The 14,372-nt window shown below is 44.0% G+C and overlaps 1 protein-coding gene across 2 annotated transcripts in view; it reads right to left on the reverse strand.

The window, feature by feature from the left end:
- The window catches only part of COL5A3 (collagen type V alpha 3 chain), a 546,803-nt gene that overhangs the window by 86,254 nt on the left and 446,177 nt on the right, over nucleotides 1-14,372 (reverse strand). For both annotated transcript variants that reach the window (XM_069231786.1, XM_069231785.1), the window contains 4 exons: nucleotides 13,073-13,126; nucleotides 11,856-11,909; nucleotides 11,249-11,356; nucleotides 1,514-1,567 (listed from right to left, as the gene is read on the reverse strand). In XM_069231786.1, the coding sequence (XP_069087887.1) occupies nucleotides 1,514-1,567; nucleotides 11,249-11,356; nucleotides 11,856-11,909; nucleotides 13,073-13,126 (270 nt within the window). The remainder of the gene's footprint in view (nucleotides 1-1,513; nucleotides 1,568-11,248; nucleotides 11,357-11,855; nucleotides 11,910-13,072; nucleotides 13,127-14,372) is intronic.

Genomic DNA, 14,372 nt, shown 5'->3' on the forward strand with positions numbered 1-14,372 from the left:
TTGATTATAGATTGCATGATTCTATCTTTAGCGATCACAACCCCGTTAGTATAGTTTTGGGACGTTATAGACCTTAAAGCTTGTGATCTAGAAACCACTCAGCTTTTTGCCTCATAGTTTGCACCCGAACACCATAAAGGCAATATAGGACCACATTGCACGGTTACAGTTACCCGGTTACAATTCACATAAATATATATCACTTACATTTATCCTACATGATATTTATATATACAGCATTGACTTTGTAGGAGCTGATCTATGTTACTTCTATATACAATTAAATTTACGTGAGAAAACACTGTGGGGCTTATTTAGAGGCCCGTGCGCCGCCGGTGCGTCACTTTTTATGTGGGATAAAGTGACGACACCGGCGGCGCTAGGGGCTTGTAAATAAGCCACTGTGCTTTTAGTGATTCACAGACTCATGTTACATTAACTATATACAGGAGAATAACACTACTAATAGTCATGAGGTCTCTTGAATATGATTTAACCCCTTGTACACATATTACTTAAAAAGTAATGAACAAGGAAAACACCATGAGATGAACAATATATGGCGGTCCACATAAAAGAACATGCTGTGATAGGGAGTGGCGGGATATTATAACTAGTATTGGACAGCGAGAAAAGGTAATTATTTCACAATTGCACAACTTTTTAACCAAGCGCCAAATACCCTAATTCAACCATTGAAAATGTATTTTTAAATTACAGTTAAAGTTGATCGATCTGCATTATAACTCGACATTTGCCACACTTTTCAAACAATGTTTAAGGGAAAGTACACCATAATCAAAAAACATACAACAACAAATTAATTGTGTGCTTTAAAAATCTAAAAACACATTTCAACATGCTGTTAGGATATTCCTGCTGGTGGAAGGATTCTGCCCAGTGACTACAATCAACACTGCACCTGACACCCTCAACTTCTTTTGTGCTGCCGTCATAACTAGTGGAAGGCCCCCCAAAACATATATTCCTGGCTATGTGCCTAATCATGAGCATCATGTTTCTCTCTTCCTAATAAACAAAGGCATTAGTTAGGCAAGTTTACCATAATTTAGGTAAGACTCAGGAAAAGTAAAGGTCATGTTACTGCACCAGATCTTGTGCAAACAAGCCAAAACATGCCCCTTTCTCGGTTATCCTGCTACTAATTTGCTTAACCAATGATTTATCACTTATTTACTCAACATAGCATATAAATCTTCATATGGTAATTACTTGTCATTCGTGTGATTAATTATCTTATGGAAATCAGGAACAGCTGATGCATTTAACAAGCTACCCGTGGGGTAACAGGCCAAGCTGAATGGGGAGAAGGCATTATGACAGCATGAACAGTGCCATTTTGAATTTTTGGCCATGTGAAGTCAATAAGAGTTCATCAACTGAGTTATTGATGGGGAGGTACTTTGGGTGACGTTTTAAAAACATTTAGGTATCGAGATTTCTCCCTTACAGACCACATCGACCAGGTCTTGTAGAATGTGATATCACTCACCGGTTGGCCAGCTTCTCCTGATGCTCCATGGTCCCCCGGAAAGCCAATGACACCCTGAAGAAAAACCAAACGAAGTCACGTTAGGCACCACTTCATCTTTTTTCCCAGTCCAGCCTTCATTGCCAAACCAGCCTAAAATGGTGACAGTAAATAGTACATGTACGATGTCTATACTTGTTCACTTAAATGATCTAGTTTTTGACACCAAAAGGTTGAATTCTTGACTTTAGAATTTTCACAGCCACCTTGGAAGTGTGTCGGGTGTCATTCAGCACATACAAAACCATCTGAAGTGGAAGGATGGATCCGGACACTCATATTTACTTGTAAGGAAAACTTCTTATTAAAAAAAAAACTGATCAAACAAAATGTTTTCCAGAATTTTGTTTGTTAATTTCATGCACATGAATGCCTTTGTGCAGTGCTCAGGATTAATAACACCTGGTGCCATATCATTATGGGCTGCCCTGGCTCATTGCAAGGCTAAGCACTTGTTTTTGTGCACCTGCTGTGTGTCCGATTAATTCATATAACCAATATTTCTGCCAGTTAGGGCTCGAGTTTTAGACTGTAAATCTTAGAAACCGTGAGTAGGGTTTGTCTTGATTTGTTTCTGAGTTGTGCCATCTAAAATAATGCACTAACTCGGTGAAATATAGGGCCAGATTTACAAGGAACTGGCTCAGCATGGTGCTGTGCCAAAATTGGCAGTGCTGCGCTGCGTCATTTCTGAAACACAGGGATGCGCCATATTTACAATAATACGGCGCGCCCCTGTCCTTCCCCTAGTGCTGAATTTAGCTGCCTAGCGCCCACACAGGCATCCTTGCCGAAACTGCATGGGTGTCTGCGTTGAAGGGAATGATTGTTTATGTTCAGAAAGGTGTCCCTTCATGCACATAAACAATCTGCAATGGTGATTTGGCACTTCTAAGTGCAGCACACATAGAAGTAGCAAACCGGCATTATTGAATGATTGTTTATGTGCAGGAAGGTGTCCCTTCCTGCACATAAAAAATCTACAATGTTGATTTGGAACTTCTATGTGTGCAGCAGAATGCAGCACACATAGAAGTATCAAATTGTCATTATTGAATGATTGTCTATGTGCAGGAAGGGACACCTTCCTGCACATAAACAATCATTCATGGCGTTTTGCTCTTTTTATGTGAGCCGCTGAATGCAGAACACATGGAAAAAGCAAAAACGAGTAGAAATAAAAGTATTTCTCTTCACTGTGCCATAGTAATACCACACATGGGTTGGGGTTAGTTTTTGGAGCTGTGTCAGATTTACACTTCCTTGCATCAAAAGCCATGGGTGTTGCAGTGGAACACCCACAGCAACGCCCATTGCATGTCTCTCTGTCACAGAAAACTGCGTTGGAGGGGCCCATATTTACAAGGCAGAATTAAGCCACAAAAAGTGGCTTATTGCCACCTTGTAAATATGGCACAGTGCACAGCACCACCGGAGTGTCATAAAATGTGATGCTCAGGTGGAGCTAGGGGTTTGTAAATGTGTCCAATAGAGTAAAATGAATTCATTTTACACCATGCAGGAGCATAAAGATAAGTGCTTCCTTATGAGCTGACCCAGCACAGCGCATCATGATAGGTTTCAGAGTTCATCTATATTATTGTTGAGTGAGTTCTCTAATTTTGATTTCATCTTCTAAGATAAGAACTGGCGAGAAATTATTAAATAATTGTCCATAGGTTATTGATGGCTATATTGTGTGTCAGTACCTATGTACAAGCATATGATAGGTTTCCTCTAATGTTTCCTCTAATGTGGAGTTTCAGTTTCACAGAAGTTCCATGCCAAATACCCAGTACTAATACCTGTAAATACATAAATATTCCTAATCACTGCTGGGCATTCTCTTGAGTCGTCTGTGAGGACTGCTGTCTCCGACTGAGAGTAGATGTCACATTCCACAAGAGGAGACTCAGGTGGTCATTATGACCCTGGTGGTCAGAAGCCAAGACCGCCACATTATGAATGTGGCGGGTTAGCCTCTGCCACCCTGCCACATCCCCACTCATACTGCCATGGCAGTCGGATGTGCTGGGCCGGAGATGAGCATCTCCGACCCGGCGGTCCACAGAACACCGCCGGCGGTATTAGGTGCTGCCTTTCCACCAGGGTTTCTGCTGCAGTAGCACCGCCAGAAAAACCCTGGCAGAAAGATTAGCAGTGACAGGGAATCTCTTCCCTGTCACTGGTAGGTGACGCCCCCAGCGAAGCACTAAAATGCGCCACCCCCTTCCAGGCACAGCGCCCCACCTCCAGGCACAGCGCCCCCCTCCCTGCGTACATGTACACGCACACAGACACCCACATGCACCATGCATACACTCATTCATATACACTTACATACATGCATTCACTCTCACGCATCCATACTCGTATTCACCTCAGCACACATACACGCACTTAAGCACACATACTCACACCCAACCAAACATGCATACTCACACCCATCCAAACATGCATACTCACACACAAACACACATTCACCACATTACTCATACACACACACATACACACTTACATGCACACACACACTCACTTCTACTTTCAGATACGCATACACACATTCATTCACATATGCACACAACACATACTCACACACGCACACCCAAACGCCCCCTCCCCTGTCGGATGATCAACTTACCTGGTCCATGGAGGAGGTCATCTGGCAGGGAATGGGAATGTGCGCTTTCACCTCCTGTAGCACCCCACCATCAGGACACTGGCAGGCCATATTATTGCACATAATATGGCAGGCAGTGTCCTTCCGGCAGGGTGGAGCCGGTGGCAGAAACGCCCCAGTGCCTCTGCCCGCCAGCATGACTACTGCTGGATTTCCGCCAAAAAATGTGTCGGAAATCCAGCAGTACCCATAATATGGTGGGCGGAAGACCGCCAGCACTGGCAGTCTTCTTCAAGGAAGACCGCCAAAGTCATAATGAGGGACTCAGTCTCTTTTCTCCTACATGGTGCCCTTGGAAGGATTGATGTAATATCCTACAGTGGAAGTGCCCCTGTAGGAAAGTACCATCTTGCCTGGCATGTTACCCCATTTTTCACTGTATATATGTTGTTTTAGTTGTATGTGTCACTGGGACCCTGCTAGTCAGGGCCCCAGTGCTCATAAGTGTGCCTGAATGTGTTACCTGTGTTATGACTAACTGTCTCACTGAGGCTCTGCTAATCAGAACCTCAGTGGTTATGCTCTCTCATTTCTTTCAAATTGTCACTAACAGGCTAGTGACCAATTTTACCAATTTACATTGGCTTACTGGAACACCCTTATAATTCCCTAGTATATGGTACTGAGGTACCCAGGGTATTGGGGTTCCAGGAGATCCCTATGGGCTGCAGCATTTCTTTTGCCACCCATAGGGAGCTCTGACAATTCTTACACAGGCCTGCCACTGCAGCCTGAGTGAAATAACGTCCACGTTATTTCACAGCCATTTTACACTGCACTTAAGTAACTTATAAGTCACCTATATGTCTAACCTTTACCTGGTAAAGGTTGGGTGCTAAGTTACTTAGTGTGAGGGCACCCTGGCACTAGCCAAGGTGCCCCCACATTGTTCAGGGCCAATTCCACGGACTTTGTGAGTGCGGGGACACCATTACACGCGTGCACTACATATAGGTCACTACCTATATGTAGCTTCACAATGGTAACTCCGAATATGGCCATGTAATATGTCTATGATCATGGAATTGCCCCCTCTATACCATCCTGGCATAGTTGGCACAATCCCATGATCCCAGTGGTCTGTAGCACAGACCCTGGTACTGCCAAACTGCCTTTCCCGGGGTTTCACTGCAGCTGCTGCCAACCCCTCAGACAGGCATCTGTCCTCCTGGGGTCCAGCCAGGCCTGGCCCAGGATGGCAGAACAAAGGACTTCCTCTGAGAGAGGGTGTTACACCCTCTCCCTTTGGAAAATGGTGTGAAGGCAGGGGAGGAGTAGCCTCCCCCAGCCTCTGGAAATGCTTTCACGGGCACACATGGTGCCCATTTCTGCATAAGCCAGTCTACACCGGTTCAGGGACCCCTTAGCCCTGCTCTGGCGCGAAACTGGACAAAGGAAAGGGGAGTGACCACTCCCCTGACCTGTACCTCCCCTGGGAGGTGCCCAGAGCTCCTCCAGTGTGCTCCAGACCTCTGCCATCTTGGAAACAGAGGTGCTGCTGGCACACTGGACTGCTCTGAGTGGCCAGTGCCATCAGGTGACGTCAGAGACTCCTCCTGATAGGCTCTTTCAGGTGTTGCTAGCCTATCCTCTCTCCTAGGTAGCCAAACCCTCTTTTCTGGCTATTTAGGGTCTCTGTCTCTTGGGATTCCTTAGATAACGAATGCAAGAGCTCATCCGAGTTCCTCTGCATCTCTCTCTTCACCTTCTGCCAAGGAATCGACTGCTGACCGCGCTGGAAGCCTGCAAAACTGCAACATACTAGCAAAGACGACTACTGCAACTCTGTAACGCTAATCCTGCCGCCTTCTCGACTGTTTTCCTGGTGGTGCATGCTGTGGGGGTAGTCTGTCTCCTCTCTGCACTAGAAGCTCCGAAGAAATCTCCCGTGGGTCGACGGAATCGTCCCCCTGCAACCGCAGGCACCAAAGAACTGCATCACCGGTACCTTGGGTCTCCTCTCAGCACAACGAGCGAGGTCCCTTGAATCCAGCAACTCTGTCCAAGTGACTTCCACAGTCCAGTGACTCTTCAGTCCAAGTTTGGTGGAGGTAAGTCCTTGCCTCCCCACGCCAGACTGCATTGTTGGAAACCGAGACTTTTGCAGCTACTCCGGCCTCCGTGCACTTCCGGCGGAAATCCTTTGTGCACAGTCCAGCCTGGGTCCACGGCACTCTAACCTGCATTGCACAACCTCCTAAGTTGTTCTCCGGCGACGTGGGACTCCTTTGAGCGACTTCGAGTGAGCACCGTTTCACGTATCCTCGTAGTGCCTGTTTCTGGCACTTCTCCGGGTGCTGCCTGCTGCTGAGAGGGCTCCTTGTCTTGCTCGACGTCTCCTCTGTCCCCTGACGCAATTTGCGACATCCTGGTCCCTCCTGGGCCACAGCAGCATCCAAAAACCCTTACCGCACGATTTGCAGCTAGAAAGGCTTGTTGGCGGTCTTTCGGCGGGAAAACACTTTTGCACGACTCTCCACGGCGTGAGGGATCCGTCCTCCAAAGGGAAAGTCTCTAGCCCTTGTCGTTCTTGCAGAAACCTACGCTTCTACTGTCCAGTAGCAGCTCCTTTGCACCCACAGCTGGCATTTCCTGGGCATCTGCCCATCTCCGACTTGCTTGTGACTTTTGGACTTGGTCCCCTTGTTCCACAGGTACCCTCGACTGGAAATCCATCATTGTTGCATTGTTGGTTTGTGTCTTTCCTGCAGAATTCCCCTATCACGACTTCTATGTCCTTTGGGGAACTTTAGTGCACTTTGCACTCACTTTTCAGGGTCTTGGGGTGGGCTATTTTTCTAACCCTTACTATTTTCTAATAGTCCCAGCGACCCTCTACAAGGTCACATAGGTTTGGGGTCCATTCGTGGTTCGCATTCCACTTTTGGAGTATATGGTTTGTGTTGCCCCTATCCCTATGTGTCTTCATTGCATCCTATTGTAACTATACATTGTTTGCACTGTTTTCTCATACTATTACTGCATATTTTGGTATTGTGTACATATATCTTGTGTATATTTGCTATCCTCATACTGAGGGTACTCACTGAGATACTTTTGGCATATTGTCATAAAAATAAAGTACCTTTATTTTTAGTATATCTGTGTATTGTGTTTTCTTATGATATTGTGCATATGACACTAAGTGGTACTGTAGGAGCTTCACTCGTCTCCGAGTTCAGCCTAAGCTGCTCTGCTAAGCTACCATTATCTATCAGCCTATGCTGCTAGACACCCTATACACTAATAAGGGATAACTGGGCCTGGTGCAAGGTGCAAGTACCCCTAGGTACTCACTACAAGCCAGTCCAGCCTCCTACAGCCCCTTAGGAGTGCCTTCCTTCATTCCATGTCTCAGGACAGGTAATTCAGAGTGCTTGGAATTATCAGTAAAACCCAGCACCCTGAGTACCATTCATTTGCAGATTGGACTGAGGAGGGTTTGGACATTTCTGTCATGCTTTTAAAAGAAAAGACGGCAATTTAAAATTAAACTATCAATATATTGGCAATGCAACACACAGTGCAACTATTAAAGCACAGCTGCATATGAATTCAATTTAGAGCGCAAGCTGTCTTGAAAATTCCAAACTATGATGTCATTTACAATTTTGTCTCATGAAAGCTTACACCCTTTATATATTTAGTTCAGTAGCATTTCTGCTGTTATTGGAATAATAAATGAAGGTCAAGGAGAATCTGACAGCTACATAAATATTATTTTAGAAAGAATCTGTTGCTATATGGTCAGCCCTATCTCTGGTCACTAGTAGTGAACACTTGGAACCAATGGCACAAAATAGTGTGTTTAACTTCTCTTTTCTGTCAAGAACAGCTGTTTCTAGTGCATGGCACATCACTGAAGGAGTAGGGTTGACCTGGCTCTAGAAGGAGGAAGACGATGCATGAACATTGGGTTGTATGATGGAACAATGCAGTCCATTGCAACACATGCCATAACCACAAGTGTGTTACAGTGTGAATGCCATTACACCGTATAACCTTTACCACGCATGCCTTTACAACGAATATGCCTTTACCAAGAATGCCTTTACAACAAATTTTGTTGTAAAAACTTGAATCAAAGGCATATGCATGGTAAATATTTTCCCTGAGTCCTAAAAGTGGTCCTCCGGCATGATCCCAAGACCCCCAGCCCTTCTATAAAATACCTGACCCCTGTGCATGGCCCTAAAACAGGACCCCAGCGCGACCCCTCTGCTCACAGCCCTTCTAAAAAATACTGACCCCTGCCCTGAGCCCTAAAATTGGACCGCAGCGTTATCCTCCCCTAGCCCCCAGCCCTTCTAAAAGAAATCGAACCCTACCCTGAGCCTTAAAACAGGACACCGCCCAGTGCCAGCCCCCAGCCTTCAGCCCTTCTAAAAAATACCCATCACCTGTCCTGAGCCCTAAACCGTGCCCAACATAAAACCGTACCCCTGCCCATCCTAAAACTGTACCCCCGCCCAACCTTAAAATCGTAACGCACCCTAAAACTGTATCCCTGCCCCAAGCCCTAACGTACCTTTCCTGCCCTAAAACCCAACTCCCACACCGTCCTCAAGGACTAAAACTGTACCTCTCACCCTGCCCCAAGCCCTAAATCTGTACCCCTGCCCTAAAACCCTGCCCTGCCCTTAAACCGTACCCCTGTCCTACCCTAAAACTGTACCCGCTCAAAAACTGTACCCCCACCCCAACCCTAAAACCATACCCCTACCCAAAAACTGCACCGGCCCCAAGCCCTAAAACCGTACCCTCCCTTCCCTAAAACTCAACCCCGGCCCTCCCCAAGCCCTAAAACTGTACTCCTGCTGCCCAACCCAAGCCCTAAATCGGTACCCCCACCCTAAAACCCAACTCCCCCCACCTCTTTCTAAAACCATACCCCCGGCCCTAACACCGTACCCCTGTCCCAAAACCGCCCCCACCCCACCATAAAATCATACCCTCCACCATACAACTGTTCCCTCCTCACCTCACTCACCACAGCAATGAGCCAGCTCTCCTGAGGTGCACCGCAGGTCGTTAGAGGAAATGGAAGGATCTTTCCATTTCCTCTAACAACGCCGATAGCCTTTACCACACCGGTGTATTTACCACCAGTACAATGCATAAGCCCTTACCACTCATGCTTTTACAACGACATTAATTCAGTATAGTATGTATTACTGGTTCACAACTGAATTTCCAGTCGCAAAACAGTAATACTTGAACACCAATTTCAAACTAACCATGAGTAGCATGATTCTTGTGGTAACCCATTCGCAAAGGGAAAAGGGTCTCTAGGGACACCTTTCCTTTTGAGAATGTAAATATTTTTACCACTGCCTACTCTTAAAGAATGAAACTACAAAGTTTCATTTTTCTTTTTAAATGCATCCTGTTTTCCATTAAGGAAAAAGTGCTGCATTTAAAAAAAAGATTGCTTTATTAAAAAAACAATCACAGACAAGGTGGTCTACTGAGCCCAGCAGGTCAACATCCCTTATTCCTAATGGGTTGCAAATTGCGACCTGCCTCATTAAAATGCATGAGGTAGGCCTATCAGCAATCTACTAGGAATCACTAATGAAACTGAAAAGAGTTTCATACATAAGGAGCACAGATTTCCAAGTTGTGATTCATAGAGAATCACAATTAGAACATTGATATTTCTAATGTCGGAATTTCTAACCCTAAGATTATTGCGTTTGTTGCACTGTGGACAACCATAGGTAGACTACACACTATTACATCAGAATCCATGGTTAGCTGGGGTTCATCATGCTCATCTGTGGGTGCAGATTGCTTATGTATGTTATGTTTGCAGTTATATTAAAGAGTAAACTTGGCCCGAGGGCATAACAGTGCTTTACATGAGAAAGAGATTATGTGCCAGATGTGCAAAGCTTTTTTTAAGGTTACAAATTGTCTGATTTGTAGAAATAGTCCGTTAAGGACCAGAATTTTTTTTTTTTTAAGTATAAAGACCTATTTGGGATTTGGTAACCTATTACCAAATCGCAAACTGGTTTTGCGATTCGGTATTAGGGTGGGGCATAGTTAGGGCATCCCTTCCTAATACCGAATTGCGGTGGTATGTGTGAATGCATTGCAACCAAAATGCGCTTGAAAAACATTCACATTTCTCCACCTATGTCAAGTAGGTGGTAACCATTTGCAAATAGGAAGGGGTCCCCAAGGAAACTATTACACTTTGAGAATGCTTGTAAAAACATTATTTAAGCACAGGCAGTGGTCCATGGGACTATTAAAAAAAATGAAAAGAAAACTTTTTGTTTTCTTTTTTAAACAAGAACAATCGCAGACCTGGTGGTGCTGACCCCAGGAGGCCACCATCCCTGTGACTTTTACAATTCCCAATAGGTTTCAAAGCCAGAACTACCTAATGAATGTAAATGAGGTAGGTCTATTTGCGACTCAATGTGACCCACACAATGTGTTAAATTCACATTGTTACATGGGTGTTTGCAATTACCAAATTGCGAATCACAAAAATTCGCTATTTGATAATCTCATCTGGACCCATGATACATTTTTTTTTTTTTAGGGACGAGGAACTTAAGTGATCTGCTCAGAATCACAGGATGTTGGACTGATGGAGGGATTCAAACCTGGTTCCCTAGCTTCGAAGTCTGCAGCTCTCCGAACTGTTCGATCTCTTCAACCAAGGTGAGTAGGGATTCTGCTGGACTTTATTGTGTTGCAGCTACTACAGTTTTATTGTGAAGATGGCTTTGGCTTTCTGGCTCAGTTATGTGAAGACTGTATGCTGGTAACTGAATATCACGGTACTTTGAGAAAGCTTAAATATTCCACCATTCATCAGTCATATGATGGCAAAACAAAAAGAAACATGCAAGGACAGCGTATTATTATTTCTTATGAAACATCTAGAATAGTGGAAAATTCCCATGAATAAATTCGCCATTGTTTGATGGAAACCTTTGTTTTAATCAAGTCTGGCAGGTGTTTCTCCTTGACCAATGGTCTCAGTGCCATTCACTCACCAGATTTCCTTTGGCTCCATCTTCACCAGCCGATCCTCTTTTTCCAGGAGGCCCCCCAGCACCGGACAACCCGGTGTCTCCTTTCTCTCCAACATCCCCTTTAGTACCCTAGAAAAGACAAGAGTATATATCTATGGGTGAAAGGCAGGACATGATGAAGCTGTCTTTCTATCTAGCAATGTGGCACCAGACCACCTCCGTACCCTTCTATCAATTTCCTATGGCATTACTCTCAAGCAACACTTGTATTCTTACTTCTACTTGTTTACTTCAGAACATTCTACCCTCAGTGGGTTGATTATTCCAAAAGCCCTTCTGCCTCAGGATATACTGGTTGTTAAAGGCCTTCTCCCTTGTTATAGGCCCTTGTCTGCAGCATGGAACTGTAAATCGTGTTCCGAGATTTAACCAGGGTTACACCCACAGAAGCGGCTATGATCCCTAAATATATGCTCCCATCAAAGCCTTTTCTCCAGTTTGATAGTGCACCTCCTTAACTCATCAGTTCTTCACTGTGCTGTATTCATTTGTGAAGAATCAGCTCTTGGAGACTCTGTGATCTGATCTGACAAATCACCCGCTTAAGTCTAAATATTGCAATACTTACTGGGGGTCCTGTTTCTCCTGGGTATCCTGGGTCTCCAGCTTCACCAAGTTCGCCCTGCGTGAAAGCAGAAATTAATAAGCATACAAAAGAGGAGCAAGAAGACTCAAAAGCTATATTACTGTTGGCAAAAACAATAAGGACAGGGAGTAGTTGAATGCTGTCTTGAAAGGCACTCCAGAAAATGTCCCATCTTGAAACACGAGCAGCTACTGTGGTGCAGAAGTCAATAATATTTGACCATTGGAAGCACTGACGCATATTAATGGAGGCGTAATTGAATCATGAGTAGCAGATCTTTCTACCCACTCAGACTGCACTACCCCCCACCTTAGCTTATTAACTCACAAATCCCTCTGCGCAGCCTGCTACCTATCACTTTCACCACTCTTTCCCCAACTTTTTATCCACCTACTTGCCACTTCCCGACTCTCCCTCCTTGCACCTCATTTCTCTCTCCCTCTGTCTACTTTCTTTATTAGTTTCAAACTCTTGTCACCTCTCTGGAATTCCCTCCACCGCACGAATACCTTCCAATTCCACCTCTCTCTTTGCAATATCATGATATCCCACTTCATTAACAATGGTCTCCCTCACTGCCATTTTTTTCACTTCTTCCTCTATGTCCACTCTTCCCGTCACTTCCGACAGTAATTCCAGGCTCTCTTTTTCATTCTTCTGTCTCATTTTCACTCCACCTCCCACAGTTCTCCAACTCTCTCTCCTAAAGTTGTCTCCTATTTCCTTGTTGCTTCTTTTTTATCCTGACTTGTCCACCCTCTTCATCACATTACCTGCTTCTAGCCTCCACATGCTGGGTTTTTATTAGTTTTCATAGCTTGATTGTTTTCAAAATAAATGTCAGCGTCTTTCAGGTTAAATGAGTGTGTAACGTATTATACCAAACATTGTAAGACATTTATCTGGCGCATAGGGCAGTAAATACTTACTCAGGATCAGACTAAATGCCAGTATGAAGTTATGAGTGAAGATGTAGAAGCTCTTGTTCAATGCCTTAGTGTTATGCAGTGGGTCTAAACCTTGTCTACTCTAATAGGGCTTGAATCCGAATTCCTTCACTGGTCCAATTCACTAATACTCATCACTCTTCGTTTAACTTTTGCTACCCAGTTGTTCATTCAGCAAAAGGGGTCTTAAACCTGTATCTAGTATTTAGCAGACTAGCAGTGTCATAAAGTTAAATAAAAATAAATACAAACCCGGTCACCAACTGCTCCAGGCTGCCCAGTCCCTCCTGGCATCCCTTGATGACCCTGCAGAAAATCAAATATGTGAGAGAGGCATGGAATCCTGTAGTTGGGTTTTTTGCATTCGGTAAAGTCAAGACACTCTTCAATTATTGTTTTTTTACTTTTTACAAATGAGATACAGAAGAAATGTCTCAAATAGGCTGTGCCTAACTGGCATTTTGTGACCTGAGACACATTAGCTGTGGAACAATTTTGTGGCTTGCGAAATTTTGGAGGCCACTGAATTTATGATCTACGGCAAAGTAGAAAAAGCATATTTAGTGTGAGATATGGAACTTGCTGAAAATAAGATGGCGCTGTCAGTCGATTATTGTCGGGATTCAACTAATGATGAGTTTGTAGTTAGTTGAAATTATTTACACGATTCTACTGTGAATGACCAAGTTACCTGATTTAATGTTCTGTATTTTAAGCCCTGAAGGGCTGTTAATATTATATTAATACAACAAATTAACAGTTGTTTTAGGCCTAAGTATATCAGGTAGGGTATATACAATTGTTTTTACACATAAGAAGACGAGTTACTTAGACTTATAATTATATTTTACCCTTTGTATAAAGGGGAGTGCACATATGAATTTCAAAACGTTTTTGTTTGAGCAACTGTGCGATATAATGGGGGTGTTGACTAAAAGGAGTAGATGAATTACTATTTGTTCACAGATAGGAACTATTGGCTCTGGGGTCTCTGTTGCCCCATCCTTGGCACTCAGAATGTTTCCCACGAACAGAACTATTCTCTTTCGAAGCTACATGTATGAGAGTAACGGCTAGCCTATTTAGGTCTGGCTAAAAGTTAGTATGTGCAACAGTAAGGAATCCTAATGAGAAACACGACAGGGAGCTGTCACATTGCAGGAAGTCGTGAGAGGCAATATTTTACAATCAAAGATGTTTTCACGAACATTTGTCATGTTCAAACCCCCTCAGCCCATGGTGAATATTTGGGTGCCTTTTCACATCAAACACACGATACATACTGCAGCGTTTTCATCCAGTGTGCCAATTTGTAATAAGCACGTGATTATGTGCAAAGTTCCCGAATTTGACTATTCTATTTTCTTGATACAAAAAGTGATTTTTAATAGACTGTGTGTTTCCATACGTGCCATTCACAACACAAACATAGCACTGTTTGCATTCTGTTTGTGTGTCTACCTATCCTACGCACATAATAAAAATAATGCAGTGTTTGCAAGAGGGACGCCTTCAACATCCACTTTAGCAGTTGATGGGCCTCTTCTTTCCA

The sequence above is a fragment of the Pleurodeles waltl genome, chromosome 4_2 (genome assembly GCF_031143425.1).
Source record: "Pleurodeles waltl isolate 20211129_DDA chromosome 4_2, aPleWal1.hap1.20221129, whole genome shotgun sequence".
Classification (NCBI taxonomy): domain Eukaryota; kingdom Metazoa; phylum Chordata; class Amphibia; order Caudata; family Salamandridae; genus Pleurodeles; species Pleurodeles waltl.